Below are 27,917 nucleotides of genomic sequence, written 5' to 3'. Positions count from 1 at the left end.
TCTCATGGCAGCCTTGGGCGTCCCTGGGTGATGGTCTCCGACTTCAGTATACCGGAGGGTCGGACATCTCCCAGTATAGGGTCCTGCTCGAAGGGCCGGTTGGCAGGGCATGGTTCCTGGGGGAACGCTTTCTGCGCCAGGTATGGGGGTATCTTTCTCAGGATCCTCCCACAGTAACCCCAGCCAGTATGCGGACTGCTGACAGGCTCTCTTACTCGGAGGTAGTCGGCGCTATGCTGGGTAGCGATGCTTTATTATATGTTGAAGAGGGGGACTACGCCACTTACCGTCACATATATTTGATGCCTCCATTGACGGGAGCTCGTATCCCGATGATGAGGCCTGCCGGTATGTCATCCTCGGGCCAGGCTCAGGCTCGGGCTGCAGACGCCCCTTCTACTAGCAGGGCTGGTACATCTAGAGGTGGGAGTAGACCGGTTCCTCCGATTCCGTCGACTTATCCTCATCCTAGATGGCCAGATATGCCGACTGAGTTGATGGCGTGGCAGTATGGGGCTATCTCTCTGACCCCGATCCTGCTAGAGCCTCCGATGCCCAGTGATCGATACGCCATTGATCCTGACTCACCGCTGGTATGCTCCATTATTTTTCATTCATTATTCAGATGTTTAGACATTCTTTTGTTCACTGATGATTATGAGCTCATATTTGCAGCCATCGCGAGGGTACATGGAGGAGGTGGTTGGACTGGTGGCCACACTCGAGGGCATGGTCCTGCGTAGGGAGGCACAGTTGTCTGTCGCGGGCATTCAGGTACCCTTCAGTTTTCTGGCATTTATCATACTTCTGATGACATGCTGATTTCTACTGCATCGATAGACTACTTGTGTAGAGCACATCTGACACACACCTCTCTTGGACATTGCATTTACACGCACCCACTTCACGTAGCCTTTGCTTGTATCTGCATCTGATGTATATATTTGGACTGATGTATTTGAATTGAACTCTTTGTTTTCAGATGCCTTCATGGTCCGGTCAGCCGCAGACCAGGCCACCTGGGCCTCCTTGGGGAGCCGGGCCATCTGGGCCTTTTCAGGGAGTTGGGTCACCCGGGCCTTTTCAGGGGGCGGGGCCATCTCGGCCTTCCCGAGGAGCCGGGCCATCTAGACCTTTTCGGGGAGCTCGAGGAGGGCCTGTCCGCAGACGCAGGGCTCACGTTGTAGAGGTGGAGCCTGATGAGGAGGAGGAGGACGCTGAGGAGGAGGAGGAGGCTACCGATCGTCAGTTAGAGACATCTGCTGAGGAGGGGGGCTCCGGTTTCGGTTCGGGGAACAGAGGTGAGGCTGAGGGGGATCCTGAGGATAACAGCACTGACTCAGATGATGATGATGGTGCAGAGATTGTGCCGCAGAAGAGGATGGGGAGTGCTTCTCGTTCCCGTTCCCGAGGACTTTGATGCTGTTGTTTCCTGCTTTATTTTTCTTTTTGCTAGTAGTTTGTAGCACTTTGCACATTGTTAGGCAGTTATATTTTTTGTAAAAACTTGTACCTTTGTTTGTTGTAAAGCATGATGGAATGAAATAGCTTTTGAAAAAGGTGTTTGTATTTTAAACTTTTAGCATCGTATCGCATTAATTTTTTTCGCACAAAAAAGAAATTGAATGGAAATGTGCATTGTGTAATCACCAAGTCAGGTAGTGAACCGACGCAACAAACTAAGCAACTCAACTTACTAAGATATAACAGAACCTTAGGAAGTTTACAACTCGATAAGAAAAATGCAACAACGTTGACAACGCAAATAAACAAGACTTAAACAAAGATTGCTTAAACAGAGCGCAATGACTCAAAAACACGAAACACGTCCGCTCGACAAACAACTCGATAAGCAAAACAACAACTCGATAATCAAAACTACAACTCGATAAACAAAACGACAACAGAGTGTACTTCGGACGATCTGGGCACCGGAACGCATCCGAAATGAAGGCCTTTGACTCTCCCGTTGCATGGGAATGCTTGAAACTTTCCTCGAAGGGTAAAACAGGGCCAAGAGGATACACTGCAGCATTGCCGGCCATCTTTGGGAGCCGGCCGGCCATTTTTGTGGAGAGAGACAGCTGGCCGGCCAGTTTTGTAAAAAGTAAATGGCTGGCCAGCCAGAAAAGGTGGCCGGCCGGCCACTCAGTCCTGCAGCCACCTGGTTTTTGACACGTGTCCCCGTGAATAGTGTTTTTCCTTCTATAAAAGCCTCAACTTCGGGAACATTCATTTCATCTTAGTTTTAGACAAAGATGGAGGCGTTTCTCGCAGAAAATGTCACATCTTGGATCTCTTCTCTAGATGGCTCGGAAAAGCTGAATTTCCGGGGTTTCGGCTTGAATGCACTATTCACGCTGAGCCGTACTCCGCTACAGCTCCCTTTTCTCCATGCCGCGGCAAGGTTCTGGAATCCAGTGACGCACGTTTTTAGCTTTGGCGGCCAAGAGATATGTCCCACTTTCGAAGATTTTCAGGTTTTGATGGAGTCTGAATGCTCTGAAGTGATCTTGCCTCAGCTCCGTTTTGGCCACGCCCAGGCTTTAGGGCGGATGTGTGGGCTCACGGCGCATGATGCTCGATCTCTGATCTGCAGTGGGGAATTGGACATCCTCGGCTTGATCCATCGTTTTTCCGACGCTGGTGACCGCAGCAACCATTATTGGCAGGGTTTCCGGCAACACGCCCTCTGCTTGTGTTTGTTGTATCACTTTCTGCTTTCCTCGGGCTTCGGCGGGGCTAGCGTTCGCCTGATTGAAGTCGCCCAAGGCTTGAGAGAAGGAAAGAGCTGTATTGCCATGACCTTGGCCGAGACACTGATGGGCTTAGATTCTGTCTATCGCCGGGAGGCGACTAGGTTTGCCGGGAGTCCACTGCTGTTGCAGGTAATGTTTCCCACCCAACCTCACGTATATATTTGCTCACATCACTCGACCCTCAGGCTCCGTTTTTCTCACAAAACCCTTGTCTTACTTTTCTCTCATCGTACATCTCTCTGTTCTTTATTCTCTCATTTTCCATCCCTCCCCTAGGTATGTTTAATGGACAAGTTGCAGGTTGTGGACTCTTGCCCGGCCTATTTAGCTCGAGGCTACTTCTTTCGGCAGTGCCTAGTCAATGCTCTTGACGAAAGGTGGTGGTTCGATTGGATGTGCAATTTGTCCGCAGACGGCATTGCTTGGCGTTGTCCTTGGCTCAACCTCCCGGCAATGAGCTATAGTATGTCCCGGCTGATTGGGATCCAATTGATTGGTCTAACCCACTGCGTATTCTATTTTCCGTTCCGGTTCCTGCGTCAGTTTGGTCATGATCAGACCTGTCCACCGGAGGGGATTGAGTACCCAGCTGCTTTCCCGGTCCGGGGTGCACAGCTTGCCCGATATGCCACGGCATGGAGGACTAGAGAGCTCCTGGCCCCTGCTTCAACTTTCAGTTGCACTTTGTCCGATGAGTGCTTGGATTGGCTTAATGAGGAGGCACGGGTTGGGCCTAGCTTGGCATCAGATGCTTCGTCCAGCTCTGGGAGGGGACGCAGAGATACTTGATTCAACTATGCCCCAAATTTATTGCTTATTTAGCATTTTCAAGTTTTCGTTATGAATGTACTAAAAAAGCAACCTCGATTGTAATGCAAGAGCAGGAGAACTCAGTTTTGAAATCAATAAAATTGAAGGTTATGGTACTGAAAATTTTCTGCTTTTTGGGCCAAAAATGGTCTTAGTCGTAAAAAGATTGATTTGAACAAAGTCAACTTTTATTAAAACTTTTCAAAACTATTTTCGATGTGGATCAGAACTGGACACGCCGAAGATCTGTCACTGAGATGCACAACCCCAGATCCCTGCAACTGGGAAGTTGCCCCTAGTCTGAAGAACAATGCGGCACTGCAAAGCAACAGAAAGTTGCCCCTAGTCTGAGTAACTTTGCACCGTCGCGGCAACGGAAAGTTGCCCTTAGTTTGAACAGCACTGTACCGGAGATCGCGATAAATGCTGATGGATAAAGATGACTGAGATGATCGAAATGGACAGAGTTGATCGGGGAAAATTTTATGGCTGAACTTCGATGTGAAGCTGCCTACGTATCCCAAAGATGGGAATCAAGCCTTACGTAGTTCAGGCTCAGGTTCACTCGAGTATTTTTACTCTCCTTTTGCGCTCTAACTTTTGCCAAGGCCGCCCTTTGCGGGTTTTCAACCTTGCGAGCTCAGTTTTTTATATTTTCTAATTTTTGTGCTCTGAATTTTGCCTAGGTCGCCCTTTCGGGTTTTCGGCCTAGCGAGCCTCTCAAGGATAGTATTTCTTCAACTTGTCCATATTGATCGGTTGTGAGAACTCTAAGCCATCTAGATCCATCAGAACCACAGCTCCACCTGACCAGATAGCTTTGATGATGTAAGGACCAGTCCAATTGGGTTTGAACTTGCCCCTTGGGTCATGGATGGGAGCTCGGTTGTCTTTGAGCACCAAATCTCCCTCTTTCAGATTCCTGGACTTAACCTTCTTGTTGAAAGCCCGGGCAATTCTGCGTTGATAGCCTTGGATGTGGTACAGTGCTTTCAGTCTTCTTTCATCAAAGAGCATGAGTTCTTCGAATCTGCTTTGCTGCCAATCTGCTTCGGCTATCTGGCATTCGGCCAACACTCGTAACGACGGAACCTCAATCTCAATGGGTAGAACAGCCTCCATTCCATAGACCAATGAATATGGAGTTGCTCCAGTAGAAGTCCTGATTGAAGTCCTGTAGCCCCACAGAGCAAATGGCAGCTTGTCTGGCCAATCCCGATAGGTTCCCACCATCTTCTGCAGTATATGCTTGATATTCTTGTTGGCGGCCTCAACCGCTCCGTTGGTCTGCGGCCGGTATGTAGATGACTTATGGAAAGCCACATTGTATTTCTCCAACAAGTCTATCACTTCTTCCTTGAAGTGGGAACCATTATCTGAAATTATCTCGTTTGGCACCCCGTAGCGACAGATGATGTTGTTCCTGATGAACTTTGCGACATGCGACGCCTTCAACACCGCGTATGATTGGGCCTCGACCCACTTTGTGAAATAATCTATCGCTACCAGGATAAACTCATGCCCGTTTGACCCCTTCGAGGTAACAGCTCCGATCACATCAATTCCCCAGACTGAAAAAGGCCATGGCGAAGTCATGTTGTACAGTTTTGACGGCGGGATGTTCATACGGTTTGCATGAATTTGACACTTGTGGCATCGCCGAACAAAACTAATACAATCCTCCTCCATGGTTGACCAGTAGTAGTCCTGTCTGAGGATCTTTCTGGCCAGCATTACTCCATTCATGTGTGCACCGCACTCCCCCCCATGGATGGCTTCCATCAGGCGCTTCGACTCTTCAGCTTCTACATAGAGCTTATGCATTCCCAGATGACCCCTTTTGTACAGCTTACCCCCGCAGATGATAAACTGAGCAGCCATTCTTCTGATGGCCCTCTTATCCTTGGCATTTGCCCCTGGTGGATATGTCTCTTTTTCCAAGAAGTTCCAGATGTCGTAATACCAGGGGTTGCCGTCTTGAACCTCATCTATGGCGGAAATCGACTCGTATGCTGGCGCAAACTTCTGATCAATAATGACTGGACGCATCCGGACTCCGGACGGGATGTCTATCATAGAAGATAGAGTTGCTAGTGAATCTGCAAACCTGTTGTTCTCTCTTACGAGGTGGGTGAAATTTACCTTCTCAAACCGAGGAATTAGCAGATCCAAGGTTTGGTGGTAAATTATCATCCTTTCCTCCTTGACTTTCCAATCTCCTTTCGCTTGAGACACAACAAGGTTTGAGTCCCCAATGACGTCCAACCGTCTTGCCCCTAGTTCCAGGGCTGCTTCCAGGCCAGCAATACATGCCTCATACTCTGCTTCATTGTTGGAAACTTTGAACCGGAGCTTGAATGCTAAAGGGATACGGGAATCATCAGGTGCTATCAGCAACACCCCTATCCCATACCCATACTGGTTTGACGCTCCGTCAAAGTACATCGTCCAAGTTTCATCTTCGACGTGCAGAATGGCTTCATCTGGGAATAGATACTCAACCGCTTCATCCCCCTCAACCGGGTGGTCGGCAAGGAACTCCGCTACCGCTCTCCCTTTTACTGACTTGCGCGTTACATACTTCAAATCAAATTCGGAGAGCAACAGTAGCCAGCGAGCCAGCCTACCCATAAGTGTTGGTTTCTCGAAAAGATATTTGATGGGATCCAAACGCGAAACCAACATTACAGAGTGGGCTAACAGGTAGTGCCGCAGCTTCCTGGTTGCCCATACCAAGGCCAAACAAGCTTTCTCCAGCGGTGTATAGCGGGTCTCGTAATCCAGCATCTTTTTGCTCAGATAGTATATGGCCCTTTCCACTTTGTCTTCTGACTCCTGCGCGAGCATGCAGCCCATGGTAGTCTCAGTTACCGAAAGGTACAATATCAACGGTCTCCCCGGCTCTGGTGGTGACAACACGGGCGGGTTCTGTAGATACTCTTTGATCTGCTCAAAAGTTGCTTGACATCGGCCGTCCCATTGGAATTTCTTTCCTTTCTTCAGGAGGCCAAAAAGTGGTTCACAAGTCAAGGTTAATTTAGAAATAAACCGTCTTATGAATTGCACTTTACCCAGAAAGCCTCGCACCTCCTTTTCAGTCCTTGGTGGTGGCATTTCTAAGATGGCCTTGATTTTGGAAGGGTCGACCTCGATGCCCCTTTGTGTAATCAGAAACCCTAGCATCTTCCCTGCTGTAACACCAAACGTGCATTTCTGGGGATTCAGTCGCAGCCGAAACTCTTTGATCCTTTGAAAGAATTTTTGTAAGGCGGTGTAGTGGCCCTCTCTATCTTTGGACTTGACAATCATGTCGTCCACATACACCTCGACCTCTTTATGGATCATATCATGCAATATTGTAGTTGCTGCCCGTTGGTACGTAGCTCCAGCATTTTTCAACCCGAATGGCATTACTCTATAACAATATGTCCCCCACGGGGTAGTGAACGCAGTCTTCTCCCGGTCTTCGGGTGCCATTACTATCTAATTATAGCCTGAGAAACCATCCATAAACGAAAGCAAGGCGTGTCCTGCCGTGAAATCCACCAATTCATCAATGTGCGGCAAGGGGAAGTCGTCCTTCGGACTGGCCCTGTTCAAATCTCTGAAGTCTACACAGACTCGAATTCTGCCGTCCTTCTTTGGCACTGGAACAATATTGGCCAACCAAGTTGGATATTCAGATAGCAGTAGGAACCCTGCGTCAATTTGCTTGGTGACCTCTTCCTTAATTTTGAGAGCCCAGTCCGGGCGAATCCTTCTGAGTTTCTGTTTGACAGGTCGGGCCTCGGGATCAAGAGGGATCCGGTGCTATACAATCTCAGGATCGATTCCAGGCATGTCTTCGTAGGACCACGCGAAAACATCTTTGAAATCTTTTAATAAAGCTACTAAGCGCTCGCGCTCCTCCGAAGACAACGTGGACCCGATCTGGACCAGCCGCGGGTCCTTCTCAGTACCAACATTCACAGTAGTGATTTCATCCATTAAAGGTTTAACAAATCTTTCCTGCTCTTGATCAATTAATCGTTGCAAAACTGGGAGAATTTCTCCCTCGTTGTTTTCATCAAAATTTTGAAAATCCTGATTTAAGCAATAAATCAAAGGCACAGAAAAATACTCAGAAACCACATCCACATCATTCTCATTAAATATTTCCAAGCCGTCAGATTCCTCTGTTACAACAGACTCAAAAGAAAATGAAAATGACGACCTAGACAGGACTGTGGCATCCGGGTTATCACCCCCAGGAATACCAGACTCAGACTTAGTCGAGCTGGAATCTGATTCCGACGCACAAGATTCGGTAGAATCAGATTCCGGCTCACTACCTGACCCGGAGCTGCTAGATAAAAAGCCTTCTTCATATTGCCAGATGAGAGAAGGTGCGATAGATGCATCCAAGATCGGCGCTGGAAAGCCCGCATCTATTTCATCTCCAATCACAGAAACCGAAGAGTTATCCCCCAAGCACTCTTGGCCGATCGGAGGATCTGATAGTAGACTCGCCAGTGCTACCCCCATTTCAAGCTCTGTGCTCTCAGGATCCACTGCTTCACATTGCTCAACCTCAGTTGGTGGGTCTGTCTGTGCTTCGGCAACGTCATCCCCAGATAATTGTATGTCGAAGAAGATTTCAAAACCAGGCACGCGCTTCCCCTCCGCGTTTTGCCATGGCTCCGGGAAGCCGCAGAATGGAAAATCTTCCCCCTCCCGGACGAAACGTCCGTTTAGGGTACCCCAGATGGGCCTGTGCATTAACTCAAATGGCTTCCCGGCCTTCTTTGCCCTGGCCCTTCCGGCCATTTCCTTTCCTTTCCTCACCCAGTCCTCCTTGGTGGGCAGATAACCCAGTCCAAAGGCGTGAGGGTTGTGTGGCACTTCGGCCAACACTGAGACGCCATTCCGGCCGCTTCTCTCTAATCCCATCCCGGGAGTATGTTTTAGCTTGTTCATGAGGTAGATAGATTGAGCACTAACGTACATACCCTCATTCACAACCATGACATTCTGCACAATTCGGGCCTCCGCTAAAGTGAACCCCGACAAAAACACGTCCTCCGTGCCGTGCTCGATCTCCAAAACAGGTGTGGATACTTCTGGCGGGGGATGGATTGATGAATTCCCAAAAACGATCGCTACCCCTTTCCCGTGAGGGTATTTTAGCATTTGATGTAAAGTGGAAGAGACTGCTTTGACCTGGTGCAACCACGGTCGCCCCAAAAGTAGGTTAAAGGTTGCGGGAACGTCCAAGATGTGAAATTCAATGCTGTGTTGTCCTGGACCAACCTTGGTTTGAATCTTAACAGTCCCCATCACTTCTCTGCTGGTATTGTCGTATGCTCTGATCACTTGGGTGGTTGGGACGAAGTCCACGGGTTTCAACCCGATTGCATATGCCGTTCTGGTTGGGCAGACATTAATTGCAGACCCGGTATCAACAAGTACCACCGGTATCCACTTATCTCTACATTCCACAGAAATATAGAGAGGTTTGTTATGACTTGTTCCCTCAGGCGGTAGCTCCTTGTCCGAAAAGGTTAATGCCGCGGAACCTCCTCCCGGAAAAACCAGCCCAACCAGCTGTTCAGGCGTGGTGTCTATGGAGAGTTTGGACTTGTCCATAGCAGATAGGACAGCTTCTCTGTGTACTCGTGATGCCATTAGCAGTCCCCAGATGGAGATGTCTGCTTGTATCTTTTTTAACTGTTTCAGCACAGCTTCATCTTCAATCTGCTTCTCCTTCTGTTTCTCCGCTTCTCTATCCTTCCCGGATGCCTCGGGTTGGTCCAGGTCTGGGGGTTTGAAGTACCGCCCACTTCTCGTCATGTGGTCAACCTCATCGAGGTACCAAGTGTCATCCGGTTGATTATTCCCCCAGTCTTCATCCGTGTGGGCAAGACATAAGTCATCGTCTTCCCACCACATTCCATCGGCAGCCAACAGACACCTGTCTGGCTCCGGTTTAGTTGTACTCACAGTATTCCCTGTCCACATGCTCGCAGCATTCTCTATCTTTGTGCACACAGCACTTTCAGTCCCCTCAGGGCTTTTAGCTTTCTTGATTCTCTCGGCTTCCTCAAACTTTTCTCGTTCCAGCTGCATCAGTACCGCTGTTTGTTCAACAATTCCCGTATCCATAATGCCCATGTCTCGAGCGGAATTCTTAGCACCGGCGCTCTCCGGCGATACAACTTGACTTTCGGCCATTCCGGCCACAACTGATACTTCCGCCCCTGCCGGGCTCTGTTCTGGTTGGGCTTCCCCCACTGCATCTGGTTGATCTTCGAGCCATCCAGTGGCCTCCGCTGATCCCTCATAATCGTACCAGTTGATTGACGTATCCCCCAGTTCTTGGTCATCGAAAAATTGCAAGTTAGCAAAGTCCTCCTCTACGGCTGTCAGATCATCTGCCCATAGCCCAGATCCATCCCCCCGGATCATGCATAGCTCTCCTGTCTCTGGCAATTCTACACTTAGCCCAATTCGGCTCGTTGATAGGATGTACTTGCTTGGATCATAGGCTCCCCCAGCAAAACTCTGTCCAGTCCCGGATTCAACAATCTCATTCTCTCCCAAAATCTGCCCTGCCCCGTCTTCGACGGTCACCACCATCGGTTCTGGTTGGGTTTTGGAGATGTCCACCATGCACAAGAAGTCAGTGCAGTCGGGAGGAGCACCTCCGGCTTGGGTAGGTGGGTGGGCGTAATATAGATGCTAGGATCGTAAGATGCGACCCTAGTCTGGATAAAATTAATTCTTTTGGGAGGGGGAGGTTGGTTATGTGGTGGGAGAGGGTTGGTTGTGACATTGGGTTTATCAGGAGGCGCGATCACCTGTTTGTCAATAAGATCTTGGATCTCATGACGCAATCTGTAACAACGGTCGGTGTCGTGACCGTGTTGTTGGTGATATGCGCAGTACTTTGACGGGTCATAAGAGGGGGGGAGTGGATTCGGTAATGGCTTTGGCTCTAGGGGTTTCAAATGATTTTTCCTGATCAATATTCCCAGAACCTTGGTCAGGGGCATATATAGTGGGGTAAAGGTTCTTTGGCCTCGCGGTTGGAATCTGTTGGTTTGTGTGTTGCTTCCGGACGCGCCGGAGAAGGGTGTGGCAGTCATGGGCCTTGGAGGGGGAGGGGGAGTGGTGGTGACCATACTAACTTCCGAGGCTCTCGTATTTGTAGTGCCACTCGGGCCCGCATTGTTGTTACGGTTGAAGGTCCTCCTCGGTTGTTCCCTGTCGTGGTCAAACAGACCTTGTTTCATGGCATCTTCGATTTGCACCCCCATCTCATGTAAATCTGCGAAAGTAGGGAAGGGGACTATAATCATTCTCTGCATCAACTTTGGGTGGAGATTGCGCACAATCATCCGGATTTGATCTTTGTCAGTGGGCCTTAAAGTCATCATTGACGCTTTTGCCCTCCATCAGATCACAAAGTCCGAGAAAGTTTCCTTGGGCTCTTGCCTTGTCGTTTCAAGATCACGGGTTGTGATCTCGATCTGAGTGTTGTATGAATATTGCGCGACAAAGGCCTCAGCCATTTCATCCCAATTCTTCTTCACTTCATCTTGTAACTTTGCGTACCAATGGGAGGCCACACCCGACAGGGTTCGGCCGAATAATGAAAGCTTTTGTGGTCGTGTTAGGCCCATTGGCCGCAAGATGTCTGCAAACAGTCGGATATGGACCATGGGGTCGCCGGTCCCGTCAAAGCGGTCGATTTGTGGCATTTTGAACCTATCGGGGAGTGTTACGGCCTCCTCGGTATATCCATCTTCGATATCCGGCATAGCCTTGACCCCTTGGGATTTCTTGAAGAGCTTCTCCAGTTTGCTCAATTTCAGAGCTGTATGATCAACCTCGACCTCGAAGGGAGAGTCCGGGTGATTGGATGTATGGACCTTGGACAGTTGTGGTGGAAGCGGGGGCGGAGCTGGCCCCGTTGGAAGATTTGTGTCCTCTTGCAGATTTTGGATAGTCGGCACAGTATTCTGGGTGTTTGGAGGAGCGTTCTGAACAACAGGTGTCTGCTCAGGTAATGGGGCCCCTGCCGGAGGAGGAATTTGGTGTGAAGCAGATGCTGTATTCTGTTGTTGCAGTCTGGTAATCAGCTCAGCCTGCTGGGTCATAATCTCAGCTTGTTGCTTAGCGAGTTCATCCCGGCGAACGACATCCTGTTGCATGGCCCGCATGGTTTCCTGCATTTGGTGCATCATCTCCTCAACTCCTGTTGGTGCCGTCATACTGTTTCGATTTGTCTGAACTACTGGCAGATCTGTCTCAATGGGGATCTCAATCCAACTGTCCACTGATGGGGGAAACCACTGTTCTGGTGATCTCTGTTCAGATACACTGCGCTTTTTCTGCTTCCTTCTGGTGACAGGGGGTAGAGAATGGAACACTGGCTGTCCGTCGATTAGATCCTCAGATCGATGGAGTCGACGACCTCGTGTCCAAAGTGCTTGGGGAATGCCTGCTGGGTTGGAAGCAATTGTGCTAAAACTGACCTAGCAAAAGATAAATAAAGCGAAATGGAAATAAATAAACAGATAAACGGACAGCATAACAGCTTAAAATAAAATGCATGACACACAGTCGGGCATAACAACACACAGTTGATAAGCTGAAAACACACTGTCCTCAAACACTGATTATTATCCCTGTATCACTGTCCCCTAAAACAGAATCTGATATCCGCAGATAACTAATTCTCAAATACTGGCTAATGCCCGCAGGCCTGATACCCATAATACTGAAATGATGCCCGCAGGCCTGATACCGACAATACTGAACTGATGCCCGCAGGCCTGATACTGACGATCTTGAACTGATGCCCGCAGGCCTGATACTGACAATACTGAACTGATGCCCCCAGGCCTGATGCCCAAACTCATATACTGATACATGCATTCCTGTAGAGACGCACTCTAAAGCACATAACAGATAAGTGAGAGCCAAAACACCCCTATGTTGGGGTAGGGTTTCCCTGTCCTATTGTGTCAGGAGCTAGGGTTTCATTACGCACGCAGCGGTTTCAAACAACCTATAAACGGGTAAGCAACCTGTCCTAATTTGGAATGGTCACTATGGATCCGAATATGCACTAGGTCGAATGGTCAAAGAGGGTGCCCCGGTAAAACCGGGGTTTGTGTTCCCATACTGGCAGAGCCCACAACCGGTCAGCCTTATGGTCATGCCTTGACAAGACAAGCCTCCGGCAAACCGTTCAGGAATAGCAGATGGCAAACACGGTGTCCTAGGCGCACCAATGCAAATGCAATGCAAAGAAACACACAAGTGTAGTCAAAAACAGATATCACGAGTTCGAGTCAAGTTCTCTAAATCCCCAGCAGAGTCGCCAGAAACTGTAGACAAGCCCGCGGGAGACCTCGCTACAGCTCGGACTCGACTTTCGTTAGTCACGGTTCTTAATCTAAACCAAAGAGTCCAAATCCGGCAAATCATTTTTGAGAAAACTGATTTTTGAAAGAAGTGCCAAACATGGACTGCTTTGCCAGATACAGAGTCGCCACCTAAATATTTTATTTTGGGAAATTTAGGAAACCCTGACTCGTTGCCAAAGGCCACGTGTCCGTCATCACCAAAGTTGCCTCGGCTCGGGAACTTGGGTACGATTGGGGAAGGTCACTTCGTGAGCACCCCCGCTCGCCCGGTCATAGACCGGCCTCTACTAACCATGATATCAATTTTTTGAAAACATTGTGAGTTCTTATTCCGGTTATTAGCCTAGGTTACTATGTGATGCGCACAGCATACAAGTATAGACTGAGTCGCCCGAATTGGAACAAAACATTTCATGTTCGCTTTTGAAAATGGTTTGCTACCCGCAGGTAGGCTTTAAAACATTTGATGATTTATTCCAATTTAAGTAACCCAACCTTCACCCACAGGCATTCAGGCAGTTATATCAGATAAGCACATAGCCTCATGGTAAGCATGCTATTCATGGCAGTCACTCACACGCATGCAAGGATGCTAAAGCATAAAGCTTACCGAGTACTCCAAGCCAAAATAGGAATTCATTAGAAATCATGCATGATCCTAACTATACAGAAATGCCTAATGCAACACATGCAAAATGCAATTATAGCAGGCTCGGCTATTCGAAGATGGCATATGAAATGTTACAACTGTCATGTATTCAACTTTGAAATTGAAAGTACAATGCAGTTAGTATGATGCGCCGAGCCCGGTGCATGCAATACAGATGAATGAATGCAAACATGCTGTCATACTGTATGCTAATTTAAATATGCCCTAATCTAACCATCATAAGCGGATAAATAAAAGGGAGAAAGACGTGGGGTTGGAAGACATACATCACACTCACGCACACTTATTACAGTTGTGCCCTCACTCGGAGGGTCCGAATAAATATACAGTCCCGAATAAAAGAATATTACAGTCCAAAATATTACAGTCCGAATAATGTACAAATTTCTAATTAATTAATGAATTAACTAAGAAAGCGGTAAAACTGGCATGCAAGCCAGGGACTGCCTTGCTTCTGATGGATGATGCATGTCCGAGTTGTCTTGCGCGGAAATCCACCGGAATGCCCCAATTAGCCTCTGTTTACACCTGTTCTTGAAATGCGTGCCAAGCCCCAAAAAGTTGCTGATTCTTCGTTTTGCTGCAACAGAGAGCAGGAAAGGGGCATAGCAATGTATTTGCACAGATATATGCATGTCTCGAACCTCGTGCCACCAATCACGCATACCGAGGCATGATGGCCGAGGAGTCGAAATGCACAACTCAATATAGGATGAATGCACATGAAACTACAGCTAAAACCTAACTCCATCATGGATAATCCGGAGTGTCGGTGACTGGGGAATTGAGACACGTTCCGTCACTCGAAGTACGAAACGCACCTCGTTTCCCGTGCCCGGGCCAACTCCTATTCCGGACACGATGCAATATGCATGATATGCATGAAATGCAACTAAGATATAATCCTAACATACACAATGCTACGGAATGACATGCCTAGAAATGCGTGCACGCAGGCACGCAAACCGAGAAAATGGCAGAATGTGATCTAAGATACAACCTAGTATGCACTATGCTATGAAAATGAGATGCCTCGAAGTGCGTGCACACGGGCACGCAAGCCGAGAAAATGGCATACACAATGCGAATGACATGAAAATGTGATATGGGCTTATACCAACATGAGTGAGCCTCAGCCACACTCACATAGGATGCCGGCGGATAAAAATGAAGTGCCTCGAAATGCATGCACACGGGCACGCAAACCGAGGCGATGGCAGAATGCGATGCAAATGACATGGAAACATGATATGGGCTTATACCAACATGAGTGAGCCTCAGCCACACTCACATAAGATGCCGGCGGATGAAAATGGAGTGCCTCGAAATGCGTGCACACGGGCACGCAAACCGAGGCATTGGCAGAATGCGATGCAATGACATGAAAACATGATATGGGCTTATACCAACATGAGTGAGCCTCAGCCACACTCACATAGGATGCCGTCGGATAAAAATGGAGTGCCTCGAAATGCGTGTACACGGGCACGCAAACCGAGGCGATGACAGAATGCGATGTAATGACATGAAAACATGATATGGGCTTATACCAACATGAGTGAGCCTCAGCCACACTCACATAGGATGCCGGCGGATAAAAATGGAGTGCCTCGAAATGCGTGCACACGGGCACGCAAACCGAGGCGATGACAGAATGCGATGCAATGACATGAAAACATGATATGGGCTTATACCAACATGAGTGAGTCTCAGCCACACTCACATAGGATGCCGTCGGATAAAAATGGAGTGCCTCGAAATGCGTGAACACGGGCACGCAAACCGAGGCGATGACAGAATGCGATGTAATGACATGAAAATAGCATGCAAACGTTCTAATGGAATTTCAGCACTAAAATATGGGGGAAAACAGTCCCGAAATGAGGCGAAATGACACCAAATGGATGGAATTGTCCCGAAATGCAAATTTAGGCACCCGAAATGGCCTATAGCTATGCCAAACATGCACAATATGGACATGCAATGCAAATACAGAAGCTAGAAAGTCCCAAAAAAGGCACTTTCACAGTTATAAACATGGCCAAACAGCAAGCATAGGTATGGCAAAAATGGCATGCAAGAATAGGGGCCAAAAGAGGGGTAATGAAGCAAGTGATATAAGAAAAACCCAAACTGAAAAATTTCCTTCTACAACATTGAAGAGGGACCAAAAATATGAATATTTACAGTATATGGAAGCCCCAAAATCAGTATACAAACATGATAGAAATGTGATGCAAAATGAGGTTCAAAAGTGGCTATAACATGAGGTATGCAAAATATTCACCAAACAGCCAAAGACCCTTAATAAAACATGTAGAATGGGCCAAGATAGGACTATTTCCAGAACTGTAAAATGGCCAAAAACAAAAGCATGATAGGTTAACTAAACATGCAAGAATGGGGAATAAAAGAGAGATATAACATGAAGTGGCATATGGAGGTCCTAAACCATGAAAGGACCTAAATGAAATATGAAGAATGGACCAAAATAAGCACTTTTTCAGAACTGTAAAATGGCCAAAAACAAAAGCATGGTAGGCTGCCATTGCATGCAAGAATGGGGAAGAAAAGAGGAGTATAAAGGTAAGTACAACATGGAAGTCCCAAATGGTGTTGAGCCCTTCTTCAATGTTGAAGAGGGACTCAAAATAAGCCTAATATCAGTTTACAACATGCTCAAAAACAGATTACTCATGGGCCAAAAATAGCATGCAAGACTATGACATATAAGAGGATCAATGAAGCAAGTGCATCATGGAGGGCTCAAACAGGGTTGAGCCCTTAATGAAAAGTGAAGATGAGCTCAAAAGAAGGTCCCTTTCAGTTAGGGCCGGAGCTTGAAACAAAAAGCAAGTGGGGCTTACAAATGGATCAAGAAAAAGGGTCAAAAGAGGAGAAGTGTTACTCACCCTTGAAGATCAAAGCTTTTGTTGCTTCTTGGATCAATTTGCAGCTCCTTTAGCCTTTGAAAAGCCTTCCTTGTTGCTGGAAATGAGGTGGTGGTGGTAGAGCTTGGTGGTGTAGAAGAAATGGTGATTAGGGACTTAGGAATTTTCAAGGAAATGAGAGGTATAGAGATGGCTTTGTGTATGGAAGCTTGAAGACCAATTTTTCTAACCTCAACAAATGATATAGCTTGCTTGTTATAAGGGCCAAAAAGGGGGTGTAAAGGTGGGGGAAAAGGAGACAAACTTTCCCCCACAAAATATCCCCCGGATAAAGATATTTTCTGGGGGATAAAGCTCCACAGCTGTAAAGTGCACAGTGCAAGGAGCTCGGCCGGCCTATTACTTTTGCTGCAGGTGGCCAGCCGGCCACACCCCCTAGCCGGCCGGCTAGGGGTCAAAAGGGTCAATCAGATTTAGTGGCCGGCCACCAACTGATGGTGTCCTCCTATGTGTGTACAACACAACCCTGTGGTTAAAAGTCCAAGAAAGTGGGTCCAAGGGGTTCAACATTAGCTTGGAAAGAGGGGTTCAAAAGGGTCAGGTGGCATTAATGGCCGGCCACCAACTTTTAGGGTCCTCTCATGTGTGTACATCACAAATATGTGTTTCAAAGTTCAAGAAAAATGGTCCAAGGGGTTCAACATTAGCCCGGAAGGAGGGGGTCAAAAGGGTCAAGTAACATTAATGGCCGGCCACCATTTTTTAGGGTCCTCCCATGTGTGTACATCACAAATATGTGGTTCAAAGTTCGAGAAAATGGGCCCAAGGTGTTCAACATTAGCCCGGAAGTGCGAAAAACGGGCGCCGGAGGACGTCGGAGGATGTATAACTAGTTGCTGCAACAATTGCTGGCCTCCCACCCTTCAGTGACCTCTCCGGTGATAAAACAGAGGTACCTGCCAAAAATGAACGAAAACCGTTGCAAAACGAAAGTTCGGGGGCCAAAACGCGCAGTTCGAGGTCCCGAAAATGGGCTGTTAAGCACCGAAAATGGCATTCGACCACGAAGTGGGTTTCTCAGACCCCAGTGTCCCTCAAAAGGGAGTAGAAAGGAAGTATGCCAAAAATCAGAACAAACGGAGATGGTTAGGCGGTCCCGAACCGAGGCACACGGCCTGACGGCTCCGAAAACCGGGAACCGGACTCCGAAATGGGCGAAATGGCCTGCGGCCACAAAATGTAGCCTACGGACACTGAGAGATGGTCTACGGGACCTCTCCCTTCCCTCAGGAAAAGAAACAAAGAAAACCGAGCCTGGTTCGCAAACCGAGGCAAAGTACAAAAGAGGGTTCGGAAGTCCGGAGGCAGGGCTCACGGCCGTGACTCTGAAACTTCTGAACAAGCACATTATGCAACATCACCAAGCGCTCAATCGGTGACGTCTGAGTCTTAAGGTCGGTCAAAAATGGGGTGTCTACAACTGTGGAATGTTTGAAACAGACAAATAGGACTTTTTTGTGCATGTTGTAGTCTGCAATTTTTTTCTTCTTCTTTGCTTCAAGGTTTAGTTGTTTTTCTCTTGTTTTCAATTTTTTTCCTAACACAACTTAATTTACAATAGAGCAGTCCAAGTCAAAAACCAACTTAATTTACACTTCATATTTAACCAACAAAAGAAGAAGTCCAAATTTATCTAATATTATTATTACAATGGTGTAGTGCAACTTTTCTCAAAGTTCTCTGATCTCTACAACCATTTGTTTACTTTCTTTCCTACACTTTGTAACCATCTCTTTCAGCTCACCATTGGATACAATGAGTTCTTGGACCAACGGCTTGATATTACAATTTTTGTCGCGTCCTCCCTTAGCATCTTCAACCATTGACGCTGCTTATATAAAGGCATCCACTACTCAAAGAAGACGCATCCATTGGTGTTGTTGAAAGGGCAAGCAAAGTATGCCATCCTTGGATTTTCCTTTGACTTTGAAATTTTGAATGCCACTCTTGCCCCGTAACGACATTTTCAATTTCTAAACTGAATTTCACTAGTATCACTCATAGATGCATTTGATGTTGACATTTTTTTACCTGAAATAACAACATATTATAAAGGTTCTAAATATGATTAATAAAACTAAATAATATGTTTTGAAGATTTGAGTACCCAAACTAAATAATATGTTCATTAGCAAATAGAATTGCTAATGAACATGATATTTCTACAATCTTAGAATTAAACTTACCTATGGCACACAGCTTTATGTAAGTACACATGCAACTTCAGAATCAGCAAGCAGGAATACATAAAAGATGACTAGTTAATTTATGTACCAAGAACTCAAGTGTTAGAATAGCTTAAGGTAGCTTTTTAAGACAACATATTCCCTTCATAACTACATACAACTTTAAATATTACATTGTAGACCCTTATGAAGTTATACGTGAATGTATCTCAGAAGAAGGATGGAAAACTTTAACAGAATGAACAATATTCAGACATAGATGTAAAATCTTTAGATTGTAATAGAATGAACAATGTTTATGTTGGAAAAAAATGGATTTTGGTAAACTTTAATGTGAAATTAAAGTAGGTCCCAACCATTGGTTGAGGTGGGATTAAATGGGTTTAGATTCTTTGTAATAAGGTCTTTACACCACAAAAAGAATGACAAAAAACCATTGAGAATTGAATGAGAAATTGTCTCATAAAGATGGCCTCATGAATGATGTTTTGGGATGTAATAAACCCCGACCTCTGATTTATGTTAGTTCGTGGTTAAATAAGCTTACTCAGTAATTAAGAGACATTATGAATTAAATTGCTTGTGTGTGTGTGCAATATTGTCTTTATATTTGTTTAGCGTAGAAAGATTTGTTCGTGTTTTCATTTCGGTTTGTGAATTGAAGGCCTCATCGGCATCCGATTCAGAAATTGACTTGATTTATGTGTTAATTAGAATTTTTAGAATTTTATGGTAGGTTCAATTGAAATTCGATTTAGAACAATTAAATTAGATTAATTAATGCCACTTTGCTTAGCTTAAGCCAAATTAATTAAATATCACTAAGTGGGCCTATATAAGACCACTTCTATCACTCCTACATATTTTTAACACCCTTGTTTCCTCATCTATGAACTCAACGTGAGAGAGAGAGAGAGAGAGAGAGAGAGAGAGAGAGAGAGAGAGAGAGAGAGAGAGAGAGATGATGGATCTCAACTAGAGGATTGAAGAATTGAGCAAGAATTTGCTAGAATTGAAGGATTCGGACTTAGGGACTTAAAATTAAGCTTCTAGCTCTCATCTTGACAAGCCTAGGTAAGGAATCTAACCCATAGTTGTGTAATTGAGTTAGCTTTTGTAAGAATTCAAGTTAAAAAGGTGGACTAACATGAGAATGGGCTAGGATTAAAGAATTGTAACTCAAATCATACATGCATGTCCATATTATGAAGTTTTGAAGTTGTTTTCATAAGAATCCTCACATGCATGTTTATATTTTCGTTGTAGACTAAGAATTCACCATGTTTTTTAGTTGAATATTTCATTTGATCATGTTTTGGGAAGCTATAAACTCAAATTACACATGCATGACATGATCACATCATATTCTTACATTTCAAGTTGAATGTTGCACAATTGGCATACTTTTGGTCCTTGATTTCATGAAATGATTTTTACATCTTCATATTTTACATGTTTACATATGTTATCTTAACTTTTGGGCCCAAAAGGATGTGAATTATAACTTTGGATTTGAATTTGCACCATAGGAGTGCAATCTGGAAATTTCAAATTCTGCACTTCCGCTTGAGCGTGAGATTCTACGCTCAAGCAGAAACCTTTGTTTTTGGATTTCTGCTCAAGTGACCTGAAGTACCCTCGAGCGTGAAACACATGCTCCTAGAAGTTTCATGTTTTTATAGACCGCTCGAGCGGCGAGAGTTGCACTCGAGTGTTCATCAAGCGCGAAAATTGCATAACCAGTACTTTTCAAAATTTGCAGAACGCTCGACCGTGGGAAGTTGCGCTCTAGCATCACCTTGCATATTGCATGTCCGCTCGAGCGAGGGAATATACGCTCGAGCGGGGACCTTGTTTTCAGAAATTTGACCAAGTGTTTGCCAATGTGTTTTAGTATCCTCATTGCATCCTAGGCATTCCTAAACCAAGATTAAGACATAGTAATGAGGGTAAAATGTAGAGACACTAAGAACGGAACGTAATGAGTTACATATATTCCAACGTGTGTTTCAAATGTGCATTTGTTATGTGTTAATGCAGGTCACGCGCCTCGGGTTAAGTAAATTACCTACTCTACTCGTCTACTTGGAGTCATTTGTTAATTGTGAGTAATAACTCTGTAAAGCTATGTTTAATTACAAGTATTTTCTAACTGATATGATACGATCTATTTTCTCAAATGCTATTTTATGAATTATAAATGAATGTCCATTTTTCTGAAATGTATTTGTGGCATCCTTAGTTCACGTGGCCCTTGCCCGGGGGTAACAATACTGTGGCCAATATGCACATGGCCCTCGCCCAGGGGTAACAATACTGTGGCTTATATTCACGTGGCCCTTGCCCGGGGGTAACAATACCAAGGCCTATATTCACGTGGCCCTCACTTGGGGGTAACAATACCATGGCTACTTGTGCGCAAGATATGGACCTTTATGATTGTCAGTACCGACTATACATGTGAGCCTCAGGACTAAGTTGATATGATAGCTAATGGATGTACCACATATGATTTTATGCAAGATCCAAATATGAATATGATTATGAGCATGAACATGTATATGATCCTATTTCTGATTTGAAAATTTGAATATGTATAAGACCTTGTTTCTGATATAAACTCTGATTTCTAACTCTGTGATGGACATCATTCGCTAAAACCCCTTTACCTTGTTATTATTCACTGGGCTCCCACATCATTCGCTAAAACCCCTTTACCTTGTTATCATTCACTAAAACCCCTTTACCTTGTTATTATAGTAGACCCCACTATCACATGCAGCTGTCTCCTGATCGACTCCAACCTTATCCAAGACACATGGAGCAACCTAAATTATTAGGCAGAAAGCGGTCAGACAAATCCTTTCAACTGACTCTACACGATAAATAAGATCAACCAAATCTTATCTGTTTCAGTCTATCCCTTTGAAAACCGAGGAGGGTAGACAATCATGTATATAATTATAGCATGTATATTTGTATCATGTATATAATTGTAGCATAGTTGGAGTTTGTCAAAACCTCCATAACTATATGTCCAAAAGTCATGTATAATTGTCAAAGCCTAAGTCTAGGCTAGTAAAATATAGACTTTTTGAAAGTTTTGCAAATTTGGACGTATGTATTTGATAGTCCAACCAATTAGGTGGGTAGTAATTTTAGACTAGACTTTTTGGTTTTGCTTTTTTATGGAGTTGTATTCTATAAATTAGCTTTCAAGCCAACATAATAAACAATGTAAATTATCTCCATCTTCGTTGCCTGAACTTCTCCTTTTGTCTACTTCATCTCTAACTCCATAATTCCTTCATAATTCCATAATAAAAATATTACAGAGTTCTCTGGCAGTTCTATTCCATGGAACTCCTGTTTATCATAGTGATGGCCATCATATCTAATCTTCGGTCTTCATGACCGTCTGTTCAGTCTTCTAGACCGCCTATATTTATTGTTTTTGAATATTCCACATGTTATATTATGCTTCTCATACGTAATATGAACTTGCTCAGTATGTACTTTATTTTACATTTAAATTATCATTCAGAACCCCTTTACTCAGTTGTTATTCACTGGGCTTTAGCTCACGTTTTTATCTATATATGTAGGTAATCTAGTTCAGGAGGAGATATAGTAACGACGATCTTGCCTCCGTTTTGGTCATGCTACCTTTTGTGCCTCGCGTCGAGGTTCCCATCTGTTGGAGCGCTAGCTGACCTAGTGATTACTCTTTTGAAACTCACTCACTTGTCTTGGTTGGTTGTCATTGGCATTATGTTTGTTATTGATGAGAATGACTTTTCCCTTTTGGTTGTCTTATAAGAAACTTGTAATGACTAGATATACATATATATACATATATATAAATATATAGCTACGTTTTATCTCATGTAAGTTCACAGCTCGTTGGACGTTTTACTTTCTTATATAATAGCTCCTGCTAGCCCCGCTCATTTGTTTTGTTCAGTTAGGCCTTTGGTAATCGCGGATTACTGGTCGGTTACGACACTAAACCTATAGGGGCGGGTTTGGGTCGTGACAATGGTAATTTTGGGAATTCCATCTTTAAAATTTAATTTTTCATAAAATCGTTCTAAGATTTGTCTAATCTTATCACAATGATCCTCAACTCGATTTTTGATTAACAGAAAAATTTCTTTTGGGAGCAAAGTTCTTACTTTTTCAAAAGACAAATTCTTTTTATTTGTTCAAAAACTGGATCAGAAAACTCATTTGATATGAGGTCTGATAGCTGAAGAAAATTGTTTATTTTTTCAAAATTAAAATCTTCATTCCAATTGATTTGCTTAAGGATATTGAAACAAAGATTTTGCAAATCTTTTAATTTAGCTGTTTGCTCAGCTAATTTGTTGGCCAGAACTCCCATGTGTTTTCGAAATTTCACTTTGTTGTCTACAATGTGAGTTTTCCAAACTCCATTGAGTTCTGTATAAATTTCTCTGGATACACCAAGGTTGAAAAAATCTTTTATTTCAAATTCATTTGGTTTAGATGTCTGAATATTAGTTGGAACTAAGTTAGTTCTCATTTGACAAAAATTCTTTTGATAAACAAGCATAGCTGGTGCACTGTAAAAAGCTTTTTTAGCTTTGGTCATGCTATCGTATAATTTATGACTGGCTCCTAGAAATCTGCAAACTTGCTTATTGCATTCATTCCAGTCTGTGTGAATTCCAAGTTGTTTTCCTACGAATACAACATAAATCCTTTCCTGTCTGGGAATTGCTTTTTTGGCAATTGTCACCTAATCTCCTTGAGCGGGCTGTTTACCCTTGTCCATTGTTTCCTCTTGGTCTAAAGGTCTTCTGCAAAAATTAAAATTACTTGTTTAGTAATTTAATTTTCTAAAACAATTTCTACTAAGAAAATCTGCAAGAAAATTGTTAGTACCTTTACGATGTTCTGCATCAAAAGTATATTCAGAAATTTTATTATATCAGGCTAATTGTCTTCCTTGCTCAATAGGTTTTTTATTGATCAAAAAATCTCTTATTACCTTATTATCAGTGAGTACAATAAAATTTTCTAGGGCTAAATAAATATGAAAACTTTTTATTGCCAATTTTATTATAAGTAATTCTTTTTCAAAAATAATATATTTCTGTTCATTTGGTTTAAATGTTCCAGGATTATATCTACAAATTAATTCTTCTTTTTGTAATTTTATGGGTATGAGATTTTTTCTTAGTCTAATCCCATTTTCTAATAAAGGTATCTCTTTATCATGCCATAAATTGCTTGATATTGCTTTGAGAACACATCCCCAGTATGCTTCTGAGGCATCTATTTTTAAAATTAATTTATCACATGTTTTAGGAAGATAAACATCTGGTAAAGTTTTAACATTTTCTTTAATTTGTTTAATTAAAGCAACATCTTCTGTTGTCCATTCAAAAATAACATTTTTCCTTAATTTGGTTAACCAAGAAATTTCTATTTTTAAAAGATTTTTGGTAAAATTTCATCAATAATTTAAAAGGCCTAATAAACTATGTAATTGTGTTATATTTCCAAGAGTATCAGGAAAATCTTATACTTTGGGCAAAATATGTTCTTGTAGTTTTAAACCTTTTTGGTCTAAAATTATTCCCCAAAATTCAATTGATTTTTTTCTAGTTCAATCTTTTTTGGAGACAAAATAATTCCATGTTTTTGGAATTTTTCACAAAGTAATTTTAAATGTTTCTTATGCTCCTCCTTGGTTTTAGAGAAGATAAGTATATCATTAATATAAACTACACAACAATCTTTAAGATCTTTAAAAATTGTACCCATCCATCGTTGAAATATCTATGGTGCTATATTTAACCCAAAAGACATAACATTCCAGTGGTAATGTCCTCTAGGTGTACTGAAAGCTGTCAATTTTTTTGACTCTTCAGTTAATTGAATTTGCCAAAATCCACTCTTGTAATCAAATTTGCTAAATATTTTTGATCCTTTGGTTAAGTTAATCAAAACATCTTTTCGTGGAAAAAAATATCCATCAACTTCTAAATTTTCACTTAGCCATTTATAGTTAACTACCATTCGGGTTTTTCCTCTTTTAATTTCAGCATGGTTTCTTACCATAAAAGCTGGACTAGAGTGAGGGCTTCTTCAATTAACTTTTTGTCTAAAAGTTCCTGAAGTTGAATATCAAATTCATCTATATCTTGTCTAGTATAGACCATTGGTCTTACTCTAATGATAACATTCGGGTCTTTCAATTTTAAACTACAATAGCGTGGGCTACGTTGCCATAGTTTTAATGAATGTTTACTAAAATTTTCTTCTAAAATTTTATAAATCCAGTGTGCTTCATCAATGGTTTTAATAATGGGGGTTAAATCACCAAGCGGCATGAGCGCAAACTCTTTATCACAAATATATTTATGTTGTTCTAACAAGGGAATATGAATTAAGACATTGTTTATGCTTATTGAAATGGCTTTTTCCTGTATTTGCATTGGAAGATATTTATATAAAAAATTATTTCCAAGAAGGAAATCGCCATGCATATAAGGAAAACATAGAATTTTTGGTATAATGAACTTGCTATCATTTAACCAAATGGTTATATTTTTAGCCTTGAATTGTATGGAAGTATGGTTTCCATCAATTCCAGTAACCAAAATTGGATGTTTTATTAATGCCAATTTTTCTTTTGGTATGGCATTCCATTTACATGAGCTGACTGTAGCTCCTGCATCTATGAGAACACTGAGGCTATAAGGTTTATAACCTGCAAAATTAAATGTTTCCAATACATATGTATATCTTCTTTTTCCTTGGCTAGGAAAAAAAATAATATCATCATTTTTTGTTTGAAAATGATACATATATGCAGACTTAATATATTGAAATTGTCTTCTTGTTCCTGTGAAAATAGGAATCTGAACATTGTTTGAAGTAATAGATCATTGATTAGAATTATTACTCGATTCTCCAATGCTTAATTTTGAAATCGATTTGTTAGGAAAATCTTTTCAAATACAGAAGTTGATCTTTTAATTTTTGGAACTGTATTTTCGATATATAAATTTTTTCCTGATGCTTGTATTTGTAATTGTACAGGATTTTTTGTTTTAGAAGATTCTCCTTGTGCCACTAGGTCATGGATTAACCATTGTCGAGGGACTTCTAAATCGCTCCAATGCATTAGACGAGGTTGTATTACCGTGTCAAATGGTCTTGGTTCAAAGATTTCAACGATTTTATTATCGTTTGATCTTGTTTTTGTTTCAGGAAATTTGGTTAATTTGTGAATTGTTTTCCAACGAATAGCCAAATCAAGGGAATTTGATTTCATTCCTAATCCTTGTGTTTTGATTCTTATTCTAACTGTGTCTTCAAGATTAGGATCATTTATGGAAATAAAGAAATTCGGTTTAACATTAAACCAAACTGCTCCATTAGCCAAATCAGATTGGATTCCTTGAATGATTACTTTCATTGGGTCGGAAAACCTTTTATCAACAATTACTGCCAAAATAGGAGTATCTATCCCTTGGCGAAATAAGGTTGTTATGGTTATTTGAATTAATCCAATATGAATTTATTGAATTTTAGGATATTTCTTTTTTCATCTTGCAACCTTTTTCTTATCAAAAAAAAAAAGAATATCAATATTTCCTTCTTTTAACCATTTTGCTTGAGTGTTACCACTATATTGTTCAAACACTCTTACTGAAAAGAAGTTGAATTTTGAAACTTTATAAATTTCTAGAACAACAACTTCTTGTATTTTTTCGAATTTTGGTAATTCTTCATCGGTAAAAGTTTTTTCGTCTCAGATTACATCTCCAAGTCGAATTGCCTGTAATTCTTCTTGAGATATACTATCTGCTTCTTGAGATATTTCTTCACTATTAATATTAGTCATCATGAAGATTAGTTCTTCATCTGAACTTTCTTCATCACTAGAAATTTCATATAAGATTTATTCTTCATCAGAAATTTCCTCACCATATATTAATTCAAAATCTTGTTCTTCAAGAATTTTGATCATTTTTTTTGCACTTTTTTCTGTTTTTGGGCATTCTGGTGCATAGTGACTTTCCTCGTTACAAATGTAACATTTACAAGTTTTTTTTTTTTGAAACACTTGTTGGTTTCTTTTTTCGAATATACTTTTTTTTTTTTTTGAAAAAGTTTTGTTCTTTTTCCAAGGTTTCCATTTATATTTTCTACATTTTTTGGAAAATCCTTTTCGTTTAGGAAATGTATTACAACCAATTTTTCAATTTTCTTTTAAAATTTTATCACAACATTTTTGATCGTATTGTGAGTTGGAAATTTGATTATTTATTTATTTTTTTGCCTTTGCTTCTAGACACCGATCTGCTATCAGTTATATAACATAATTAATGTGGAAAACAAGATTATCATATTCTTCTTTCCCATTATTTTGAGAAACTCAGGATATGTTTTAATACATAACTCATCACATGGATTATGGAGTTCATGAAAAAATTGATCTAGCCAGGGTTGATTTGCTGGTGGATCAATAAGATAATAATATTTTTTAAAAGTTTGAACATAGTCTTCAAAAAAACAAATATTACATAGTTCTAATTTAGTCAAAATATAATTTGCATCTGCTTGCAAATGAGTATCTCTTACAAAACCACATAGATTTTTTTTTTATGATTTTTGCAAACTCAGCTAAAATTGTGTCAAGTGTGAGAAAATTTGTCAACAAAGCTGTTTTTTTACTTTTTCCAATTTCAGATTTTTCCCACTGTCTTAACCATTGCAACACATCTCCCTGGAGAGTTGTTGTAGTATAATTAAGGAATTTTTTCTTTGACCAACTATTTTTATAATTGGTAATAATGATGGACAAGGATTGTGCCCAATCATCAATTGCTTGTTCTTGATCCTTAAATGGAACATGAGACAAGTTTAAATAAGTACCATTTTGAGCTATTGGATACTTATGATTATTATCTTTTCTAGATATTACTGGCTCTGGTGTAGGATTGGAGGTACTTCCAGTGTTAGTATCATTTCTAACTTCATTTGTTTAAATAAAGTCAAAATTTTCTCCATCTCCCCATGTGCCAAATAATTCGGGATCAATTGGCTTTTCTGTCTTTCTTTTCCCTTTATTTATTTCTGGTGAAATA

The 27,917-nt window shown here is 42.4% G+C and overlaps 1 protein-coding gene across 1 annotated transcript; it reads left to right on the top strand.

The window, feature by feature from the left end:
• Positions 1–27,818, top strand: LOC145797461 (uncharacterized). Its single transcript, XM_082884606.1, has 4 exons — positions 1–593; positions 676–774; positions 983–1,403; positions 27,748–27,818. The coding sequence occupies exons 1-4, from the start codon at positions 189–191 to the stop codon at positions 27,816–27,818; spliced, it is 996 nt and encodes a 331-aa protein (XP_082740732.1). The 5' UTR covers positions 1–188.
• Positions 27,819–27,917: the final 99 nt, after the last annotated feature.

Source organism: Camellia sinensis, chromosome 8, assembly GCF_055761805.1.
Source record: "Camellia sinensis isolate YWXY chromosome 8, ASM5576180v1, whole genome shotgun sequence".
Lineage (NCBI taxonomy): Eukaryota > Viridiplantae > Streptophyta > Magnoliopsida > Ericales > Theaceae > Camellia > Camellia sinensis.
The sequence above is the reverse complement of the archived record's forward strand: the minus strand, read 5'-3'. Positions and strand labels throughout refer to the sequence as shown.

Bases quoted from the DNA above. Each gene is read 5' to 3' on its own strand.
- LOC145797461 (XM_082884606.1), top strand. From the start codon at position 189: ATGCGGACTGCTGACAGGCTCTCTTACTCGGAGGTAGTCGGCGCTATG. The intron at 594-675 runs GTATGCTCCATT...TCATATTTGCAG, and splicing joins TTGATCCTGACTCACCGCTG to CCATCGCGAGGGTACATGGA. The intron at 775-982 runs GTACCCTTCAGT...CTTTGTTTTCAG, and splicing joins TGTCTGTCGCGGGCATTCAG to ATGCCTTCATGGTCCGGTCA.